The 24016-nt window shown below is 44.9% G+C and overlaps 1 protein-coding gene and 1 pseudogene across 3 annotated transcripts in view; one reads left to right on the top strand and one right to left on the bottom strand.

Moving 5' to 3' along the window:
• The window catches only part of Cdca7l (cell division cycle associated 7 like), a 37068-nt gene extending 28795 nt beyond the window's left edge, over nucleotides 1-8273 (bottom strand). For 2 of the 3 annotated variants that reach the window (XM_031357848.1, XM_031357849.1), the window contains exon 1: nucleotides 7986-8266. In XM_031357848.1, the coding sequence (XP_031213708.1) occupies nucleotides 7986-8009 (24 nt within the window). In that variant the 5' untranslated portion in view covers nucleotides 8010-8266. Of the gene's footprint in view, nucleotides 1-7985 lie in introns of all 3 variants that reach the window. The other variant, XM_031357850.1, reaches the window with a different exon arrangement.
• Nucleotides 8274-19416: 11143 nt separating this feature from the next.
• LOC116080596 lies at nucleotides 19417-19750 on the top strand (annotated as a pseudogene).
• The last annotated feature ends 4266 nt before the right edge of the window (nucleotides 19751-24016 follow it).

Here is a 24016-nt window from a genome sequence, read left to right as displayed (position 1 = left end):
TGAGAGAGAGAGAGAGAGAGAGTGAGAGAGAGAGAGAGAGTGTGTGTAACTTAGTCATATCAGGGGACAGTTCGCACAGGTACCCTAAAGGCTCTGATGAGCTTTTTGATAGCCAGTGAGCTGGAATTTTGGTAGATAACCTAGGAAGCAACTGAACCAACAATCTGGGAAGTGCTTACTTAATTCCTTTGCCAGGGAGGTCAGCAGCCAGGACAGAAAGCACATCCAGATTCTGGATTCCCAACCTGGACAGTGCTCTCAGTGATCACATTAAGTTGCTACTGGTATCTGAACAGAGCAAATGCTTTGTTTCTGGGGGACACTGTTGCAAGTTAACAGGACTTAAGCTGAACTCCAAACCACTTCACTGCTATCAATACACCAATCAGAAGAGAATCACACGTGCTTTTACAGGCCATCCTGTGACTGACCCAGGTCACTCAGATGACAACCACAGAGCGAATCCGAAGCCCGTCACTGAAAAACATCAGAACATCAAACACACTCATACCTCTGCCAGAGGCTTACAATAAAAATGGATTCTCATTCATCACAAGCCAGCCAGAGGTTCTGTCACCAGGCCCCTCTAACACCAGATCACCTGACAAAGCCTGCAGGTGCCAGGGGCAGAGGGATGAGGTATCATGATCATATGATGGCATTTAAAGAACCCCACCTAGAGGGACTCATGATGCTTCTTCTCATAGTTCATTAACAGAAGCGAAGTAAATATCCTTTGCCTGTTTCAAAGAGCAGAATCCTGTTCACCCAGAAGGAAAAAACCCTAAACGCTGAAGTTGAGGCCAGGCATTCTGGAAACAGAAGGCAGTATACACACATGAGCCAGCCAGCCAGCACCTGTTTATTAAGCATCTACTATGTACTGGGAAATGTATTGAGATATGAAAAATAACAAAGAAGTCGTCAGGTTGGAATACTGCTCAAGAATGCAGTCATATGAGAACTCTGAGTGCTTGTGAGAAAAAGCCCAAGAATTGAACGAGACGAGTCTTGAGACCTTCAAAACACAGAACTATTCTTGGAATGTGATTTTGTGCTATCCCAGTACCAAATAGGGGTGAGTTTGCTTCAGCTATTGTTATGGCTATGCCTCTATTTAAAGGTTTTTTTTGGCTTGTCCTTGTGATTGAACACCTTACTCATGCAATTTCTCTCCACCCTCTGAGTATAAACTGCCTAATGTTCTGAACAAAGCTGGCTATTGGATGAGACTTCAGTCCACCTCATTTTTAAGCTCCACCCTCCCAGGTTCATGCAGCCAACTAGAATGGTAAATAGAGTCATATGTGTCAGGGTGATAGACCATCATTAGATGATGTTAATGTAGTCTGATATGTGGAAATTAGGCCTAGAAGCCCCAGAGAAGGTGGCACGCAGCAGCAGGGATCAGGAAGCCTCCTATAAGCTCAGTCTGGTCTGTAACCACTGCTGCCTACACACTCCCAGAGGCCGTCTGCAGAGGGATCACAATCATTGTCCCAGGCCCACTCAAGGGAACAACATGGGCCAGCTCTTCAAACTGCTGGGCTGCAGAAAGCCATTCGGAGGGAATCTCACGACATACTTGCACCCTACTAAGAACAATGCCACTAAACAAAATGAGCCCAGTCACCTCTGGAGTAGCATGCAGGCGGCTGACTCCACCAGGCTGTTGGCATTGTGCCTGAATGAATGGCACACTCACTAAAATCCTAATGACAACCACTCAGTTCAAGGAAAGGTCATCAGGACACAGAACCTCTCTTGCTAAGTGCCAGCAGCTGGCTGGTTCTCCAGTCAGGAGAAAGGCTCTGCCATAGAGGAAGAGGAGAATTAAGAGGTCTTGTGTAAGTACAGTAAAATGTTGGATGGGGCTCCAGGGCTTCTAACTGCCTTGCTTTAAAACAACAGTAACAAAAACAAACAAACTAAAAAACAAAAGCCCACCTTCATGAAAGGAAAAATGTCTGGGTGCTAGGGGAAATTAAAAAAAAGAGAGAGAGAATAAATAACATTATTAAATATATTAAACACACATTATTTCTTCTTAATTCTCCCTTTTAAACCAAAATAAGACCATTAGACGTTTTGCATTAAAAATCCTTAGGGATTTCAGGATCAGGAAAAGTCTGATTTCCTCTCTATTTAATGTCCTTTGGCTGAGAAGTTTCCAGGAAAAGCAACCTGTGAGGAAGGGAAATGGGACAGAATTATCTTTTTTTCCCTTTTTTTGTTTTTAAAGGTGGGAAGTGTGTTAGACAACAATTACTGGTCCTTCTGCCTCAGTTTCTCTGCTTCTAGGATTACAGGCAGTCCACACTGCCATGCCCTACCAAGCTGTCCTTTCCTATTTCAGGGTTTATTGCAAATGACATCAGAAATTTACACATGGCAATTCTATATCAGCACCACAGACAGGATGCAACAGAAAGAACTTATTTCCAGAAATGTACTTTCAAATTAAAAATTACACACATACACACACGCACTCAAGCATGTACATCCTGGGATAAACTGCAAATGCACAAAGTTCTGAAAGTGAAACCTAGAGGTTTCTGAGAAAGCTTCAATGTGAGGGCTGATACCTTGAAGCCTCTGGGACAGGCATGAACTGGAACTACATTACATTAGTTCAACAGAAAAACCTAAGGTTGCTAGGAATATCCAACCAGTCATAACCCACCCAACCATTCACATATCCAGCCAGTCATAACCCACCCAACCATTCACATATCCAGCCAGTCATAACCCACACAGCCATTCACATATCCAGCCAGTCATAACCCACCCAGTCATTCGCATATCCAGCCAGTCATAACCCACCCAGCCATTCATGTATCTGTCCAGTCATAACCCACCCAGCCATTCACATATCCAGCCAGTCATAACCCATGCAGCCATTCACTTTCATCAGCCCTCATCCACCTTTTCTTTTCAGTTTGACAAATACTCAGCTCATTCTTTGGGTGAGTCCCTCCACCCACTAGCCACATAAGCTGGATTGTGGGGTTACCGGTCACTACCCTGGGGATAACTGTGAGGCCCTCATAATAGTGGCTGGATGTCTCCAGCAGGGGCTGAGACCAATTCGAAATGCAGGCCAACAGGCCCAACATGCAAGGTGCTCTCTCTCCATGCAAGGCAAGGTGCTCTCCAGGCAGTTCTGCATCCTCTTGAAGGAAAGGCTTCCAGCTGCGGGATAGGACAAACCTACTGCCTCTTAGGATGGCCTAGGGAAACCATTCCAGGAAAAAACTGATATAATCTGTAGGGACCACAACTCCAGGGACTTCATTCCCACACCCGACAACCCCAGCCGGCCCAAGTGCAGGCCTCAGGGACTCTCTAACTATTTCTTAAAGTTTACTGAAGCAACTCACAACCAAAGGGTGAATATTGTTTCATGAATCTTGGTGAGGTTTTACAGATTGCACCCACTCATTACCAACTGCACAGAAGTATCTGATTTTCAATCTTTCAGAAACTTCTTTATAAAAATGGGCAAAGTTTTATGTTTGTCATCTTGGTATCCAACTTCAAAGAAAAATCCATTTTTAAGAAAACTATTAGGAAGGTTATTATTGAAAGAAGCAACATCTGGATCCCTCCTGGCAGCCTCTCATAGCACTGTGGTCTACCTGCAGAAAATATGTTGCTGGAGGCGCTTAAATTCTAGATAGCATGACTCACTACTACAGCAGAGTTTTCATGAGCCTTGGATGTTCAGCAAAAACTGCTTTCCTTCAGCAAACAGAGGACAATGGGGTATGCCTGCCCCACTAAAGCCAGGTGCCAAAGGTTCCTACAGACTGAGAATCAGGCGCATCCATACCATAATTTAGTTGACTCATGTGGTTCCTCTAATACCAATTTTCTGGTATACGTGGAATTTGGAGGAACAAATGGGGTTATCACATGTTGCATGAGAGTTGTTTCCTGGGGATATATAATATGCATACACATCTAAACACCCAAAGTACATTTAACACAATGTTTAAATGAGACAAGCCACAAGGCACACACTGTACTGATTCGGAAACATGAATTGCAAAGTTTCTTTAATAAAGATTTTTTTTGTCAGCAGAAAATACATAAAATACACATGCAATATTACATCTATCCAGCCTTTAAAACTAAAGGCCTTTGGGCTCTTCAGAAACCCAGGATGGATGGTACTAAAGGAAGAAGCAGAGTTAAAATATCAACCAGATGATTATGATATTATCAACCAGATGATTATGGTGGGACTGAGAGGGAGAGCACTGGCCCAGAGAGTAGGGTGGGCAGAGCTCAAGGCCCTCAAGATACACTTCATTCACTTTATCACATATAAAAAACTATGTAGGGTAGTGGTGGCACACGCCTTTAATCCCAGCACTTGGGAGGCAGAAGCAGGTGGATTTCTGAGTTCAAGGCTAGCCTGGTCTATAGAGTTAGTTCCAGGACAGCCAGGGCTACACAGAGAAACCCTATCTCGAAAAACAACAACAACAACAACAAACTATGTAAATGTTCCCATGTAAAAGTTGTGTGGATTGTGTATTCCCAAACTGACTTTGATAAAGTATAACCTGGTGAGACCCTCCAACCTCCTGCAATGTCCTCCCACAACCCCCCCAAAAATCGGACAGACAATGTGCTTGCACCTGTCACAGCTTACACCTGTCAGATCCCTGACAGCACCAAGCTGCTCGTCCAGGACTGAGGGAATACGTACAGCCCCTCATGGACACTGTATGTTGTTACAATATCCCTGTATCTTTGACCCATGTTTTGATGTTACATTAGCCCATCTCTTGACCAAGGTGACACTAAAACATAAGCAAAGATTTCTAGCCTCTTCATGTCATAGTAAGTTCATCCTGGCTCCAATAGCTAGGGCCAGACAGTGGTTCTGGAGACACAATCTCAGCTGGTGGAACCAACCTACTTCACAGAACTGCAGGGAGAAATAAACCTCCCACTTTAAGGACCTGGCACAGTATGTCTCAGAAAAGAAAGTGGCTGAAGGATGGCCCTGAGGGGCTTCTCCGGGCTGCAGCAACAGAAGGGCTTGGTAATGAGATGGTAGGGAAAACAGTGTCCTGGTGTTCAGTCTTCCAATATAACAACGCCTGATACATAAACTTATGATAAATGGTCCAACAGCTATGAAGAAGAGCAGGTGGGAAGTATCTACTGCAGACACAATGTAAGTTTTTGCAGTGAACTGCAAAGGCTTTAACGGGTAGGGGCTATTCACTACCATGGAAGACAATCTTCTCTGAGGGCTAACCTCGGCTATTTACCCACCTCCACTCAGTTACAAGCATCCCTAGACACTACTTCTTTATAAAGAAAAGAAAAATTAAAAATCCTACTAATTCTTATCAATCCCCACTAAAGCTAAATCCAGATATTGGAAACAAAAGCCCTGAAGGGCTGAGGAGTAAAGGTACGCTCCAGTCACGGACCAGCAGCACGGGTATTCTCATTAATGCACTCTAACGCTGAACAAGTTGGCTTAACTGGAGCTGAGGCCTGGTTTTCTGTCATCATCAAATCAAATCCCTGAGATAACATCTGCGACTGTGTGCACTTCTTAGAATTCTGCCCCGAAATGCATGGGTCAGGCTTGTGAAAAAAGGATGAGCAACTAGCCTTTTAAATACGAGACTATTCCAGACAGCTACATAGAAAGACCCTGTGTATAAATATTTTTTTTTTAAAAAAAGGGACTGTTAAGTAACCCCCTGGGGGTGGCGATCACTGTCAGAGGACATCAAATCCAACCCAGACCTGGCAGAAAAGCAGACTTGAAAGTGCCTTGGAATGCACATGGGTGTCTCCCTGGCTGGGGCCCCGGCTCAGAAACCTGCTCCTATGCTGCTGCTCTGCAGGAACATCCTGGAGTGTTGTGCTTTCAAAGGGTGGAACTACACTCCCTGCTTGTGTGAGCAGAGTGTGCTGCCTGATGGGCCCTGTCACTGTGGGTGTACAGTCAAGCTGCCTCAGGTGCCCATCGGGTTACTCCACTATTCATACGGCTGGGGACTGAAGACCCAGAATGTACCATCTCTCTGTTCCAGTCTTCTCCGCTGCAGCCACTGCCACCCCACAGAACCACTCAGCCCATTCCAATGAAGATAACTGGAATCTGCTCACTTTTAAGTAACAATGACAAACTGGAACATTTCCAGAAGAAAAAAAAAATTCTTATCTTAATTTGTGCTACCAATTAAGAGGTCTTTATAGGTGTGTGTATGATCATCTTATACATAGTAATGTGCCCTAATTGGTGTATAATGGGTAGGATGTAATTTGTAGATTACCCCCACACAGTAAATAGTTTATTATTTCAGAACTACCAAAAACAAGACTCATACTTTAACAATAAAATTTTCACTTCTAGCTACACAGTTTAAGACATCCTGAATTTTCAAATACCCTGAATACAGGAATCAAAGTTGAAAAGAATTCTCCAGTAAAATGACAGGTTTTAGGTTTTAGAAATGATACAGTAAGTTACATTTTTCTGAGGAACTTTGAAAGCTCCTGTCTCTTTCCACCAGGCTGGAGCTGTAGCCCAGTCTGCAGACTCTGCCTAGCACACAGTAGGCCCGGGGTTCTGCCTAGCATGCAGTAGGCCCAGGGTTCAACCCCAGAACATCATAAACCAGGCTGGGAAGAATCCTGACACTCTGGAAGTAGAGGCAAGTTCTAAGTAATCTGCTATACAGAAATTAGAGACCACTCTGGGATGAATGAGACTGTCTTGAAAAACAAAACAATTTTGCTTTTCCTTTCCAAAGGTGTTTTGTTACTTCATGGAGAAGCATACGCTAGCCACGTGCAAAAGCAAAACAAAAACACAAAACCCCTAAAGCCTGAGTTTGGCTCAGTACTGTTTTCCTTGTCTCCCTTCACCAGAGAAACCGTTTAAAATACTTTCTCACAAACCTCCACTTTGAGCAAGACATTCTCAGCAGTCACTAACTGGACGGAGTGGCCACTGGTAGCTAGCTAGCTAGCTAGCTCTTTAATTTGCCAGCACAAAGGTAAGTGCCAGGCCTGGGCAGGCCAGGTCTCGAAAAGCCTGGACGCTGCTCCACCAGGCTCAGAGCCTCCTGGGAGACAACAGGGATGAACACCGGCGGGAGGTGCGGGTTGAAGCAGTTCAAGACAGGAAAACATCTCGCACCCCACGCGCAGAGGGTTGGCCATTCCTTCTCTTTTCAAAGTTTTTGTTCATTTTTAAAAATGAATTGTTTACCACTACATAAAAAACTGTGTGTCCGTTTAGGTGTCTTGTGGTTGTCGTTTTTTTTACAGAGAGATATTTTAAAGTAGAGGAAAACCCTGAAACTATAAAGTAACAGAAATCACAATCCCTGCACGCAATGACCCTTTGGAAGATTTATTCTCAAGTGTTAGTAAGATTTCAAAACTTAAATTGGGCCCTTAATACATAATGGGGTTGCCCTCTGCATAAGATTTGCAATCTTGAAGCTGTTTGTTAACTTGGCCTAAAGATGTTACCACTTGCCCCAAGTAGTAAATTTATGAAAGTTCTAGAATAAACCCCACAGCAACTCTTATTTCCAAGATTGGGATACTGAGTCTCGAATTTTCTTCCCCTACCCCCCCCCCCTTTCTTTTTAACTGTTTTTTTTTCTTAATCTTCCTGATCTCTGCTGCCAGTTCCGGCGAGGAAGGGGGTTTGCGGGGAGATTGCACGCTGCCCTCCCGCGCGCGCGTGCGCCCCTCCCCCAGGTCTCCGAACGCTGAGCCCCGTGGCACCGGCTAGCAGCTCCAGAATAGGCGCCCCACCTGAGCCCCGGCTGCAGGGACCAAACCTGCAGACCCGGGATGGTCCGGCAGGGAGCCACGCGCACACCTACAGGACCTAAGTTCCCAGCACCCGGCCCTCCGCGTGGACAGGCCGGGCAGGACAGGGCTGGGCGTGCAGAAAGCAGCCGGGGACCGGGACTGGGGGAAACCCTCACCTGGGAGCGCGTGGCCAGCTCCATCTTCCCTGCTGGGCTCACTTCCCTGCGCCCTGCACGCGGCCACCCGGGCTGGCGCGGTCCCGAGCACGCAGCGCGGAGTTTGCCGTGGAGCAGCGCACTGAGTACGGACGGGGGTACAGCGCGGTTCCGCGCGCGCCGCGCAACCTCGCCCGGCCTCGGGCCACGCGCCCGCACCCGGGCCTCGCCACCTGAGGTCCGAGTCTTTCGGCCGGCGCGGGAGCGCGCAAGGGGGGCGCGCGACCCGCACTGGCCGGTGTGTTTGGTTGCGCGGGCTTCCCCCACCGCGCTGGTCCGCGGTGGAGCCGTCCGCTCCGGTTCGCGCGGGAGACTCAAGCTAGGGCTGCACGCGCCTTTAAGCTCCGGGTACCTGGCCCGCGCAAAACCTGCAGCACCAACCTCCGTGTCCTCATGGCCTGAGTTCCAGAAGTGTTTGGCAGAGGCCGCGGAGCTGGCTTTGCTTTGTTGTTGGGAAGAGGCGTGGTCTGTGCGCCTCCGAAATAGAGGCTGCCCAGTTCACTGCAAAAACCTATCGCCCAAGTTTTCTAACACTGGGCTGAGGGCAACACAGCACCCTGCACACCACACACTACAAGGCCTTGCGTTCTCCTAGCCAGAGCTCTCCAGTAGTGCCTAGCTGCTAATTACTAGCACTTACTTACCGCGGAAATGCTGGGATAGGCCTGCTGACTCAGGAATAAACAAAAACCCAGTGTCCACTAGGTTGAACTTTATAGACTAGAAGCCATTACCCCCAGGATAATATATGAATAACCATAGTGATAATGCAAGTCTCATGATGATGATCATTATGTCACCATCAATAATTTGACGGATAATTGAAATGATTAGTAACCTAATTCCTACCACTGATTAAAAATGATAAATCTAATAATGAAAGTGCATGGACGCATGGACGTGTAAACCTGGTTAGATGCTATGAGGTGGGTGGGGAGTGGTAGTCTAATGGCTTGGAGTGGGCCGGGGGCATCAAAGACTTAGAGCTTGAATCAGAAGCCTTAAGCATTTAATGAGTGGAGACATTGGGAGGCCCAAAGCAAGCCTGAGGAGCTGAAAAATGACATGTGGAAAGATTTAGCACGGGATGGGGTCATGAGGTGATACAACTTGCCTGAGTAGCATTTTATGCAGCCAGCTTCAGCTCCCTGCATCCCAGTGCTCATCCTTCGGTTGTTGCTGAATGGATAGAAGTTGCCAGAATGTTCTCTCCAGCTTCAGGAGGAAACGTCAAGGAAAGAGACATCTTGCTTTCTTCATCAGTTGAGCAACATGTTGTCAGTGTTGGAGAATTTAGCTAAAAAACAGTGTCTAACTTTAGAAATGCACATAGCCTGGCTTAGTTGCCCTTGCCTGTAATCCCAGCTCTGTGGAGGCAGGGGCATGAGGATTCTGAATTTGAGACCCTATGTCAAAACATAAGAAAAAATGTTTTACTTCTCCTAGATAATGTGTATTTTTGTAACTACTTCTTATATAATTCCTAGAATTCTCTCGACATTCTTTCAGATACTCCTTGACGGCAGCATACCACCAAGCCAGAAAACATTTTTATGCTTCTAGAGTAGACCCAACATTCTTTCCACCTTTTTTCTTCTTGTTTCTTTAGGTTGCCAGGAAGAACAGTAAAAATGTATTAATCAAAGCTAGTTTTAGCTTAGATAATTGTCTTCCTGTGATCTAAGGGCTCTGTTTGCACTTATTTCTATTATTATTTCAACTGCAGACTACAGCAAATCCCTATTGTACAGGGAGCATCGGTTTGAAGTAGCAAAGCATTTGGAACCTAGTTATCATCAGGAACCTATTTAGGCCACAGAACCTTCCCACTTTAGAAACCTTCGTTATGCAGCCTGTGCTGGCTAGTTCCTGTCAGCTTGACACAAATGGAAACAGACCTAGAAAGAGGAAATCTCAAATAAGAAATTGCCTTCACCGGGTTGCCTGTGACCATGTCTGTGAGACATGCCCATGCCGTCCCTGGATAGTAGATCTAGGCTATATATTATAAACAAGCTGGTGAAGAACCAGGGAGCAAGCTGCCAAGTTCTGCTGCTTGGTTGGTTCTGTGGGGACCATTCTAATTCAAACCACCACAGAATTCCGTGTCCTCTACTGGTCTCTGCTGACACTTCATGCAGGTTTTATACACTCACACATACACATACACACACACACATACACACATGTGTGTGCATGCACACACACATACACCACACGTAAAGCATTCAGACACATAAAATAAAAATTAATCTACTAAAAATGTTTCTTCTATAAGAAGCTGTCTATAGCTCCCTGAATGGATGAGATGTGAACCTTGGCATAACAATATGCCACCATCAACATACCACTCTGCTGCACTGAAGACTTCCAGGTACTTCACAAACAGCATGTGCAAGAAGATCTGCTGCCCCTTCCCTGAACTTTTGGGGGAGAGATGCTATTCCTCTGTGAGGTATACCTCCCCAAATGAAAGGAAAGCAAGGTTCTTAACAAGGACGGAACTGAAGTTCAGGGAACTCTGGCCCAAGCAAGCTTAGCCCAATGAACCCACTGCACTCAGTTAACTAGCCTAGCCAAAGACCTTCTTCTTATCAGAGTTGTATTTTTTTTTTTTTTTTTGGCAATATCCAATGCAATCTTTTACTTTATCTGCTGAGTTTTTATGAAATAAATTTTTGTGGTTTTCTCCTGTTATCTGTCTTATGTCAGTCTGATTCATGGGCCCAGCCAGACCATTAGAGAAGCTATCCCAGTCCACAGTGTTTGCTCTGTAAAAGAAATCCACCAAGTCCTGAATCAGGTTCCTTAAGCTTAGTATTTAAGTATTATACATTGGGTATTATGTAGCCATTTTCTCCAAACTGAAGCACTCTCTCCTAGAATGCGGTGGGACACTCCTACAACTCAAGAAGCTGAAGGAACTTACAAGGCCCAAGATGCTCAGAAAGCTAGAAGATTCTTACACTCTTCCCCAAGGTTCAATAGTAAGTTCAAGGAAGAAGAGACTGGACATCAGAGCTGCCTGCAAGCTACAGGGAACTCTAGGGATGCATTGTTCCTGGGTTGGGCCCTTCAAATATGTAGCCGCCTTTGTGACCCTCAGGATTCTGTAGGAAAACCCTCATCCATACTTCTTAAGTAACACCAGTCAACTCGGCTCACCAAGCCAGATCTGGGTAGAATTATTTCCTTGGCTTTTAGTATCTTCTCTGAAATGAAGACTCATTTGTTCCCACCATCCCAGGAACAGTGACCCAACAGTCTACCCTGTTAACAGAGTAGGTCCACAGTTTGCTGCCCTTGAAAATTCACATAGAATCCACCTCTGTCAGAGAGAGCTTGAGGTCACCTGGGAAATAGCCCAATTCTCCTTAGAACATTCATATTGGTTATGAATACATAAAAAACAGTGGCCAAAGAAGATAGCATTTGAGTGCTCACTATTTCTTAATTTCTTGAAACTTCCAACTTCTTGTGATTAGACAATATCTAACATAGAAAAGGGAGGCAATGCTAAGTGTGAGACGTTAGATGTGAAATCCCCAAATTGTGGCAGAATCATCCATCCAGAAATGAGTCTTCTGTAGCAGAATACAACCTAACAGTGACTATGTGTCTATTAACATAAAAAGTTTCTTAAGTAGGTGTCCCATCCTCCTGACTGGGCACAACAAGAGAAGTTGATTTGATGTTACAGCTTCAGTATATTCTGGTTAAGAGGGAAAAAAACTGTAAATAACATGGGAGATGCATATCTGTATAATTATTAACACAATGTTCTGCGTATACTGACTTCATAAAATTCCACATCAGCATAAAACTTCAATGCTGTGGTGCTACCAAGAAGAGAATAGGTGGTTGTGATGATGGAGGAGTCAAGGATGGAAGCTAAGAAAGATCTGAAGTTTTGCAGGAATCACCAGGCACTCAAGCTTGGGAGTCTGAAAAGGGAGCATAGAGCTAAGCATGAAACACCAAGGCAGAACCCTAACCAATGCAAAAAAAAAAAAAAAAAAAGCAAACGAAAACTTTAATGCAGTCATAGTCACACTCGGGCTGTACCTGACAGCCCATAGCAACAGTTAATGATGAGATGACGTCAGACAGGATAGTCTGATGGAGGCAGCCATAGATAGCAGCAGTGGGATGTCTCCAAGAGGAGATCCTAACGGCATCCCACAAACACACAAAGTGACCATACATTGCAGCAGTGTCCAGAAGCAAATCCAGACTCCTGGGAGCAAAGTGTCCTGTGGGGCCCTTCTAACATCCGTTGCTCAGTGCCTGCTTCTCAGGCACTGCTCTGACAGGAAGGGTAAATGAACCATGGCCTGAACAAGAACACCATTGATTGGCTTGACACTGGCCCTCCCCTCCAGGTTCGACAGCTTTTCCCTGAGTGGTCTTTGTTCAAGATTGAGCCTGTTGATGCTCCGATACAGAAGAAGCAGGTGGGGAGAGGTCATTAGACCCTTACCTGATGTTCGAGCCACTATTCCCTGTACCACCCTCCTGGCTGTGTATAATTCTTTTCAAGTTGCATATGGTCTTATGGACTTGGTAGGTTTACCAAAGGATGCCTTCTAACTCCATCTGCAGCTATGGAGATAGCATCATCCAAGCAAGGTGAGACTTCTTGGTGGTATGGCTGCTTTGTGATCATCTGTGGGTTAAAATGGTTTTCCACATCTGGCCCAGGAAGTTTGACTGCGTGCACCCCACAATGCTGCAGGGTGGGCATTAGGCTGTGATAAGCTGCAGAACCCAGGGGTGGGAAGATGAAGTCTGAGGTCCCCAGGGAATTGCTGGGAGCCAGCTCATGGGTCTCCAGGAAGAGACCAAGCTGGCAGGGGCCAGAGACTGCAGCTTCTGGCTCTTGGACACCGAAGACTCCACTCAATGTCAAGGAAGAGCTGAGAACAGAGTAGAGGCCCCACAGGGCTGGCCCTGGCCTGGGGCCAAAGGGAAAAGGTGGGGTAGGAGAGCTCCAGCTGATTCTCGAGGGGATGAGAATGTCTTAGGCTCCCTTGGGTGGCTTGGCTTGGTGTTGAACATGGCTGAGAACACAGAGAGGTCTCCTGCGTGAGATTAAGCCTGTGTGCGGCTCTTTAGAGCAATACCTGCTCCATTGTTTCCCACAGCGGTCCCGATGAGAAGTAGTCATAGTTTTAAGGTGTTTATTTTTATGGCAGAGAGTAGTGATGAGTGAAACCTTACCTTTGAGGTTAAATACCTTTTGCAGGAGAAGTGTCTGGGAAGGGGAGCTAAAGGGGTAGTAGAGGCAGAGAAAAGCAGAGAAAGAGAGAGAGTAGAGAAGTAGAGGTTGGCCATGGCCATGTAGAGGGGAGGAGGAAGGGAATGCAGAGAGAGGGGGAACAAGAAGGTAAGAGAGAGAGAGAGCAAGAGTAAGAGAGGGAGGAGGGGGCAAGCAACCCCTTTTATAGTGAGCCAGGCCTACCTGGCTATTGCCAGGTAACTATAGGGGTGGAATCCAGACAGAATACCAGGGGCTTGGGTCATTGCTCTACAGGGCTGATAGCCACAGAATTATGGAGAGCTGAGGCCTCGTGTCAGGAGCCTGGTATCTAGGAGCATGGCAGGCAAACGCCTTCCTTGTAGGAACACTGCTGGGTCTCAGGGGTTTAAACCTAGCTCAACCAGAAAACAGGCTGCCTTTCACAGTCCCACAATCATCCATGCTCTTTGAAGTAAACCAAATAAGATCATTTGTTCACCAAACTAGACTTGGGTAGAATCCTTACTTTCATCTATCACTAATGCCCTATCTTATAAATGTTGACCTTACCACAAGAAGCCATACAGGGCTCTCAGGGCTCGAAGAACATCACCTAAGACAGAAGGGATATAGAAATGAGGAAGAGGGGGAGTACTATGGAATTGTCTTTCAGACACATGGCCATGATACTCATGAACTCAGCAATTGTGACTGGCACAGGATCTGTACAAGATGGGTCTGTTAACATTTTGTCATAGGTGGGACAGGCTTCCTGAGGCTCCCACCCCTCCCGGAGTTGCTATTGGCAATTAATGATTGCTAGGGGAGGGGGAGGCATGGTGTTCAGTCATGTAGTCCCTGACAAATTTGCTTGGCTGTACTGACTATCTCCCCACCCATACTCATGCAAGCAACCCTAATTTAACTCTGGGCCATGAAAACAAACAGAATGAAAAAGATGAGAGAACAGAAGATGGACTAGTTGGAAAAGAGAGGGGTTTAGCCTGAGGGGGAAGAGCACAGGAGAAGACAATAGGAAATGGATAATGATAAAAAGTACATTACATACATGGTTGGAATGCTCAAAAGCAATGTCTTAATTGAAAAAAAATAGTGCTATGAAAATACAAGCAGTGATAGCCAGACATGGTGGTGCATACCTTTAATCCTAGCACCCAGGGGCAGAGGCAGGGAGATCTCGGAGTTCTAGTTCAGACTGGTCTACAAACTGATTTTGAGGACAGCCAGAGCAACACAGAGAAACCTTGTCTAAAAAAAATAAATAAATAATAAGTAGATATGCATGTACTTGCCAACAGTGTTTGGTATTTTTTTTTAAAAAAAAAATTCAGGTCCAAAAATACATTTGTTTAAATTTAATCTTTCTTATATAAAACAAACACCAATGCTGAAAAAACTAAATTACAAAACAAATACATGGTTACAATTTAAATTCCTTGTATTAGTCACCTTCTACAGAAATTACAGAAATTTACAGAAATTTAAAACTTTCCCAACTAAGCCTAAAACTGTTAATACTTTATGTATAAAGTGTAAAATGTTGTACTTCATAAACTTTGTAAATTTTAACAGCTGCCATAACCACAGGGGAAAATGGGGGGGGCAGGTGCTGGAAGGTACAACAGTGGCTCTAACACCCCCAAACCAAAAAACTAGAAATAACCAAGTGTTAATGCCAGGGGTAAGGCTGAGCCATTGAGCACAGCCAGTCCACAGACCCCAAACATGAATTCAATTAGTCCTTTAAGCTTCCAGAGTACCTTGGTAAGCAGGTGTGCTGAGAACAATTGCTTTGGCCTAGCTCAGACATTTCCCAAGTGTGGTCCCAGACTAGCAGCCTTGGCATCCCTAGAGCTCTGCCAAGAAATTAAAATTCTTGCCCCCTACTGAGACTTATTGAATCAAATCTTTGGGAGTGGAGCTTGGGAATCTGGGCTTCAGCCACCATCTCTGGTCAACGGTGATTCTCAATCAAAAACATCAGAATCTCTGTGGCTATAAACCAAGTTCTAACACTCACAAAGTGGGTGACCTTGAAATTCACTCAGCTTCATTTTATCATCAATTAAATATGATAAAATGAGGCTGCTGTATGCTTGCCCAGCCCAATCAAAATATGTGTGTGTGTTGGAGGGGGAATATGTGTGGGGTGGATGTGTATTTGTGTGCGTGTGTTTGGGGGAAGGATGTTGTATAAATTCTGTGACATGTCAAAAATTGTGCCATGGCTGAATGATGCTATTTAACATATGCATTAACTTAAATAGTCATCGCATGTGGGAAGCAAAACTTAAAATTTCAGGAGCTTTCAAATATATAGTATGTACTGTGGTTGATTAATATGTTTATCATTGAACTTATTTCTCCTGTTTAAACTAAAATTTTGTTTTGTTTTGTTTACCAATATTTCCCTCATCTCTCTACTCCCTCCACATCTAATGGATGTGATTGGTTTTTGAGAAAGCTAGAATGTTCTGCAGTTTGTAATGTAGTATTAATTGTAGCAGGCTTTCCACACATTCAACACTAGCTAGGATATAGAACTTGCTTAAATGCTGTTTCATTCAGAGAGTTCTAGGGTATGGGTTGCATATAATCTTTCTTTAAGATGAGAAAACTGTAATTTCAGGGTTGAAGAAATTTGTAGAAGGCAGGCCAAGACAGCCAAGCTAGAGGAACTCAAGTCTATCTTCTGCTGATCTGTTTTCTTTCACAATTATGCCTTTATGCAGGCAAAAATGATATAGATAGATAGATAGATAGACAGACAGGCAGGCAGGCAGACAGACAGACAGACCGACCGACCGACTGACCGACCAAGTTTTGTTTTTAAGAAACACAATCCCAGGATCTCTTGTAGTCCTGGCTGGCCTGGAACCTGCTGTATAGCTGAACATAACCCTGAATTCCTGATTTTCCAGCCTCCACCTTCTTAGAATTACAATGACCTAAGGAACTCAAACATCAGTTTAAAATGAATGGGAAAGCAATTGAGGTTCTCCCCATCCCAGTGGGATTTACCACTAGGCCTCTAGCGTCTGCCCACTGTTACTTCTCCCAAGTGTTCCATATCCTTTTCAACAGTCTTAAACCTGGTGTGGCCCATGCTGTGATCCCAGCATTCAGGAGAGAAAGCCAGGAGGATTATCACCAGTTGCAGACCAGCTTGGTCTGCACACTGAGCTCCAGCCCAACCGGGGCTGAACCTGACTCAGAAGAAAAACAGCGCCCCCACCCTGCAGCCTGTTTCTCTTTTCTAAACTCTACACATGGTCTAGACTTGACTGTGAGGAAGTATATCCCAGATAGTTACTCAAATCTGAAAATCCGAACACATCCGTAACAGCTTTCAGCTCTGGCCTATTTGCCTGTCTGGATCCTTTTAAAGCGTTTGCCCTTGCTATGGGTAGCCCAGCATCAGGAAATCTGTAACAATGTAAAACTGAAGGCCTACTTTAAGACTATGGAATGAAGCCAATAGCCACAAATCATAACCCAGGCTCAGTACCATGGGATATGGGCTTTGATGATGTCACTTCAAGGCAAATTGTGTCTATATATGACTTGGACCATAAATCAGCTGTCCTGCACACAGAAGAAGTTGGTTTATTAGAGATGTCACAATGGTCTTGTAACATCTAGACAGCCTTTTAGCAATAGGAACTGACTGAGGAAATAGAATGTAATTATGTTAGATTCAGAGTCATTTTTTTTTTTTTTTGAAGCAGAGGACCTTTGTGGCTCCCATGCCTCCTTCCTGTGGTTCTCCCCACACAATCTCCCTTCTGCTTCCCTGAACATTGTGGCTCCTATGCCTCCTTCCTGTGGTTCTCCCCACACAATCTCCCTTCTGCTTCCCTGAACATTGTGGCTCCCATGCCTCCTTCCTGTGGTTCTCCCCACACAATCTCCCTTCTGCTTCCCTGAACATACCTTTCCTCACAACAATGAGCAAAGGTCAGGGAATTTTCTTTTTAACATAAAGAAGAATTAAGTTTTTAAGTCATAGGAGAATTGGAGCCCATGAAGGCAAAACAAAATAAAACAAACAAACAAAGCACTAAAGCAATCATTCTATACGAATAAGGAAATGGGATCAATCAAACAGAAAATCAAGATATGAGGAGGAGCAGGGAGGAGGAGAAAGGAAAGATGGAGCAGGGAGGAGGAGGGGAGGAAGAGCAGAGAGGAGTATGGGGAAGAGGAGCAGAGAGGAGGAGAAAGGGAGGGGGAGGAGGAGAGGTCATCAACAGTGACAGCAGTGATTGTGTTGTTAACATGCATGGTTCTACTTTTCTTTTTCTTTTTCTTTTTTTGAAACTGCTTGGTTAGCATTTTCTCACCTATTCCTGGCTGTAAGGAATCCATATTGTGTGGTAATGGCCTATGAAATAAAGCCTTTCATTTTGGAGGGAAGTTTATTAAGACACATGTTGTTCTAAAAGGAGGTAAGACTGCATCCCACAGGGAAGCTCCTTAAACCCCAGACATTCCTGAAACTGAGCAGATCCTCTGGGCTCTTTCCTCAAGTATAAACAAACAATAAGGCCCTCTGGGAGACACTAAAAGTCCACTGGTGCCTCACAGAAAAGACTTAATCAGCCAACCTACCTTACAGAGACAGAACAGACACCTGGAAGAGTCACACAGCAGCCAAGCTGCCTAGAAGAAACTCAGCCCAATGGACTTGCCTGGAAAAGACTCGTTCCACCCTGTGGGCTGCCTGCATATTGTATAGTGTGCCCTGGTTACAAGATTCATAGGGAGGCTTTGGTGATGCCATCACCCATGCGGCGGGGGGGGGCGCTGGGGTGGGAGGGGACTTTGGTGGTGGCACTGACTTTGAGTCATTTCTGCTCCCTTAAGAAATTTCGGTCAAATTCACCAGGCACTCTGCTCATTTGCTCAGGCCTCACTTTGGTCTGTCATTTTGCTCCCTACCTGGGCTGGGAAAATGTTTGCTCATGTTTCCCTAGGAATAGTGCACAGTGTACAACTGTGTTTAGAGAGAGTAATCAGTGTGTACAACAGAACCAGGGGTACTTCGGGTGGTCTGGCTGGACAAGGCAAATAAGTCACTTACTTGATATAACATAAACTTTTGTTCTGTACCTTGCTTCCTTGGAGCAAATGTCAGGCATAGATATTTTATTTTTATTTTCATGTTTTGCCTGGTATCTTTAGGCCATCAATGTGCATGAAGGCAAAACACATACACACACATACACACACAGACAGACACATACACAGACACACATACATACACACACACAGACACATACACAGACACACACACATACACACACACAGACACACAGACACATACACAGACACATACACACATACACACACATACATACACACACACAGACACACAGACACATACACACTCACACAGACACATACACAGACACATACACATATACACACAGACACACACACACACACATACACACACACACACACACACACACACACAAATAAAACAGAAGACAAAGTATACCAAAAAGTAAGGAACTTATCTTAGCAGGAACAATGACCTAAACAACTTTTAGCTGATGCTTAATCCCAGCCCAGTGCCTACTGAAACACTGGGCCCCCTTCCTTGACCAATGTCTCAATAGCACACTCATATCTAAGAATAGGATGCTATGCAGAAGAAACACAAATGGAAGTAGAGTTCTTTGAAATCAAGATTCTAATAGCTCAAATAAAATGTTCAATGAAAGAAAGGCTCAAAAAAGAAAGAGATGAAACATGAAAAATGTGTTGAGTTAACGCAGAAGTTTCAATATTTGACCTTACGAAATTCAGAATAAAGAAACAGAAAGGTGCTGGATGGTGGTGGCGCACACCTTTGATCCCAGCACTTGAGAGGCAGAGGCAGGTGGATTTCTGAGTTCAAGGCCAGCCTGGTCTACAGAGTGAGTTCCAGGCCAGCCAGGGCTACACAGAGAAACCCTGTCTCAAAAAAACCAAAAAAAAAAAAAAAAAAAAAAAAAAAAAAGAAAAGAAAAGAAAAGAAAAAAGAAAAAAGAAAAGAAAGAAAGAAAGAAGCAGAAAGGCTTTTTTTTTTTCCCACTGCTGGACACCACTGAGGTCACATGTGTAAGGCCTATCCATGCAGCCGACATGCACTACATTGCATCTTATCTGCTGGCTGTCCTTGTGGGCAACTCTTCTCCTAGGGCCAAAGACATCAAGAAAATACTAAATAGTGTGAGCACAGAGGTGGGCAATGACAGGCTCAACAAGGTCATCAGTGAGTTGAATAAAAAAACATTGAGAATGTCATTGCTCAGGGTGTTGGCAAGCTGGCCTGTGTGCCTGCTGGTGGGGCTCTGACTGCACCAGGCTCTGCTTCTCCTGCTGCTTATTCTCCACTGCAGCCGAGGAGAGGAAAGATGAGAAAAAGGAGGAATCTGAGAAGTTGGATGACTACAGGGGATTTGGCTCATTTGATTAAATTCCTTCTCCCCTGCAAATAAAACCTTTTTATGTTAAAAAAAGAAAAAGAAAAGAAAAGAAGGAAGAAAAAAAGAAAAAAGGAGAAAGAAAGAAAGAAAGAAAGAAAGAAAGAGAGAAAGAGAGAAAGAGGCAAGTATACAGACAAGCAAGTGATGTAGATAAACAATAGATGATGGACAGGTGCATGCATAAATAGACAGCAATCTAGAATTCAATAACACAAATATTCAAACTCTAGGAATCTATTAACACTAGGCTGGAGAGACAGTTCAGTAGTTAAGTGCATTTGCTGCTCTTTCAGAGGATCCCAGATCTGTTCCCAGTGCCCATGTGGGGCAGGTCCCAGCTGACTCTAACTCCATCTCCTGGGGATTCAGTGCCCTCTTCTGGCCTCAGTAGGCACTGCATTGATGTCCCCCCCCCCACACACACACACCACATACACATAGAAATAAGAATAAAAATAATTTAAAAGGGATCTACTGTCGCAACCACCCTCAACCAGCAAGAATGACGCAACACACACTCGAGCTCTTCTCATGCAGTTTAATCAGGAACCTTTGAACAATCTTCTGACCTCGGGGAGAGCCAACCCACAGGCTAAATACTGTATGGACAGCCACCCAAGTAAAGCCACGTGGTGCTATCTTACAGGCCCACACAGCGGAAGCAAGCCAGTTGACTCAGCCCATAGCCAAGTAAGGACTTGTTTACTTCGAGAGCACTCGCCAGGCTGGCGGAGGGCGGAAGCCGATGCCATCTTTGGGGCTTGGTGCACCGCAGCTCTCTACAGTTCCCCCTCTTTGTTTTAGAAAGTGTTGGTAGGAGTCCCTGGAAAGGTTTCATAGCCCCCAAATCCGGGGATCTCACGGCTGGTCTGAGCCTGTTGGAGGGCGGTGCTCAAACCCTTACCCGTCTCTGGGTCAGCCTCCCCACTCGGGGCTGCCCTGTCTTAGGTGGCCGAGACTTATCCGTCCGCTCCGTCTCTGACATACCAGACCCTACTAACCGTGGAATGAATACCTCAGTGGGCAGGGACCATGCACAGTGATGATTAAGGCTTCATGACAGCGACTGGCCCGCCTCAATAGCGGCAAAGGTTTGTACAATCATGGCTGCATTACGCTTCTGTGTGGCTCTCATATTATAAATACACCATAGGCAAACCAGGGAAGCTAGTACCATCAGTATCACCATAGAGCCTATGACCGCCCATTCTTTAAGATGATCCATGGCTGTCTGTATCCAGGAAGTCAAACCATCGGCCAGGCGCAGGTCCACCCGAGTGGAGTTAATGTGGACGATCAATCATCTCTCGTAGCTCTCTCATCTTATCTTCAAAATTTGCCAACCAATCCTGTAAGAGGAGCTTTGACAATTGCTTGGACAGATTAGCAGCCTTTGTAAAATTTTGATACTGGACCAAGGTGACACACAAACCTTGCATCTTCCATTCACACTCCAACTGTGCTAATTGCCAAAGAGTATCAATCTGTTCTTGTACCAAATCTATGTGTTGATTAACTATCATAAGGCCCCCTTTGAGATGGGAATTCATAGAGGCTTGAGTATCCAATGACTGTGCTATATTGGCTGAGACGTCATTCAGGGCATTGGCAGTCTGTATAAAACTAGACAAGGCAATAGCTTAGGCAGTAGCCCCCACAGCGGCAATAGTGATGGCAGTAACAATAGCTGCAGTGATGCCAAAATCTCTTTTAGGCCTGAACAGCATCATGGTATTAGGGGCCTCCACGGGAACTGGTACATATCGAGGCATTCTAGTCACCACAGCCACAGGAAAAGCCGTGGCATTCCAGCACAGGGCATAAAAGCATGTGTCCGGAGTGCATACTAACTTTTCTTCACCCATAAACGCACTCCCATTACTTACAATCCACAGAAAAGGAGGCCAGAGGCATACTGGTGAGGCTGCAAAGGTCTTATTGCGGTAAGAATGAAAATGAGATGAATAACCCCAAGTACCAGAGCCACTACTGCCAGATAAATTTATATTGGTAGTAGACCCTAGGGAGAAATTACCACTTTGATAAATTCCACCCCCAAGCATAACCATGGGTCCCAAATCCATACAGCTACCATTTGCTCCACACAAAAGCCATAAATCAAAAGGATTGGTGGCAGCTTGCTGAGGATCCCTAGTAGATATATTAAGCATTCCTGTACAGGACTCATTCACTACGTTACTAATCATGGGGCTAAAGGAAAAATAATCTTGTCGAACCCAAACTGCTCTGCGCCCCTGACACCCAGTCCAGGGAAAAGGTCCTTCCTCTCCTGCAGATCCTTTACAAAAAGATGCCCAGTGTGGCTGTCTGGGAGGGTCCCGATCAGAGACTCAGGTGGGCCACCACCCCACAAGACAAGAACCATTGCCTGAAAGCAAACTACTACCCCCACCCCCAAACTTCAGTTGTGGTAGAAAATCTGCTGACTGCTGAGACAATTTAATGCATTTTGTATCATCTGATCTATTAAAGCTCATTAAGAAGCACAGGTTACCTTCTAAGCTGACATTTCTATTACTCTCTGTAGTGCTCATCTGATCATCAAAGGGAAGGTAGGGTAAGCCTAAGCTCCTATTGCTGCTAAATAAGCGTGGAAACACAGTTGCATCATGTCTGACTGGCATCGGCTTCGGGAACACCGATAGGATCCCCCATCTTGGCTCGGTCATTCCTGGTGTCATCATTGCCACCATCACCAGGATTCCCAGGAAGGTCTTCATGGCGAATCTTCCTCACAAGGCATTCAGGCACCCACACTGGATCTTGTTGATCCTGAGGAAAAATACAAACAGAACCTCGTGCCCATGTCAGCACGGGATCAGGCCCTTGCCAAGAGCCTGTCAAAATATCCTTCCACTTCACCATGCCTTTAGGTGGACTATGGGAATCCTGATGTCTGTCCACTGCCGAGCGGCCTTGAACATCCAAGTTTAGAAAATTTAGAGTAAATAAGGCTAGAGATATTCTCTCCTTGGGGGTATGGGCTTGGCCTATTCCCCCTTTTTGTTTTCGCAAGCATTCTTTCAAGGTGCGATGAGCACCCTCCACAATTCCTTGTCCTTGAGTATTATGTGGTAATCCATGATTAAGCTGTACCTCCATCTGCTTGCAGGAGGCAAAGATCTGAGCCATATAAGCTGGTCCATTGTCTGTTTTCAGCTGCTGTGGTTTTCCCCACACAACCCAGGCTTCTAAGCAATGCCCTATGACATTATGAGCCTTTTCTCCACTCAAAGGTGTAGCATGTATGATACCTGAACAGGTATCTACAGACACATGAACATATTTTAAGGTTCCGAACTCGGAAATGTGGGTGACATCCATTTGCCAGATCTTAAGTGGCATCAACCCTCTAGGGTTCACTCCCACACTGAGAGGATGATGATGAATCACACACTGAGGACAATCCAAGACCACTTGTCTGGCATCTGCTCTAGACAAATGGAATTTCTGTTGTAAAGTTCTTGCATTTACATGAAATAATTAGTGAAACTGTCTGGCTTGGTTTAGAAATGAGCTCAGAAAAATGCATTCCATCCTAGTCCATTGATCAACTTTATCATTACCCTCACTCAATGGTCAAGGTCAATCCCGTATGTGCTCTGATTTGTTGAATATAAAAGCGCTTCTTTCTTTGCCAGATTAAATCTTGTAACTCTTGTAATAGGGCACATACAGTACTACTATTCTTAATAGGACCTGCTAATTCTAATACTTTCACTGCGTTGACTACGTAGGCTGAATCTGAGATTAAATTAAAGGCAAACTGACATCTTTTAAATACTTCAATTACTATTTTCAACTCTACAATTTGGGGGGAGCCTGGTTGAAATTGGCATAGCACGGGCTCTTGTCCTTCTATCAAATAGGCTCCGCAGCCTGTCTTTGAGCCATCAGTAAACACATTTGGTGACCCTGGAAGGGGTACTGCTGAGGTAATCCTGGGGAATATCACTGGGTGCTCCTTAAAAAATGACAGCAATGGATGTTTAGGATAATGGTTATCAATCACTCCATCAAAACTACATCGCAATATTGCCCAATCATCTATAGTGCCATACAAAGTCTTAATTTGATGACTGGAATAAGGCACTATTATGCTGGCAGGAGTGACCCCAAAAGACTGCAAACATTGCTGGATGCCATTCAAGGCTAAAGCAGCGACCGCAGTGGGATAATGTTCTATGGATTTATTTGGAGAAACTTTCGAATAAGTCCATAATAATGGTCCTTCC

The sequence above is a fragment of the Mastomys coucha genome, unplaced genomic scaffold (assembly GCF_008632895.1).
Source record: "Mastomys coucha isolate ucsf_1 unplaced genomic scaffold, UCSF_Mcou_1 pScaffold6, whole genome shotgun sequence".
NCBI lineage: Eukaryota > Metazoa > Chordata > Mammalia > Rodentia > Muridae > Mastomys > Mastomys coucha.
The sequence above is the reverse complement of the archived record's forward strand: the minus strand, read 5'-3'. Positions and strand labels throughout refer to the sequence as shown.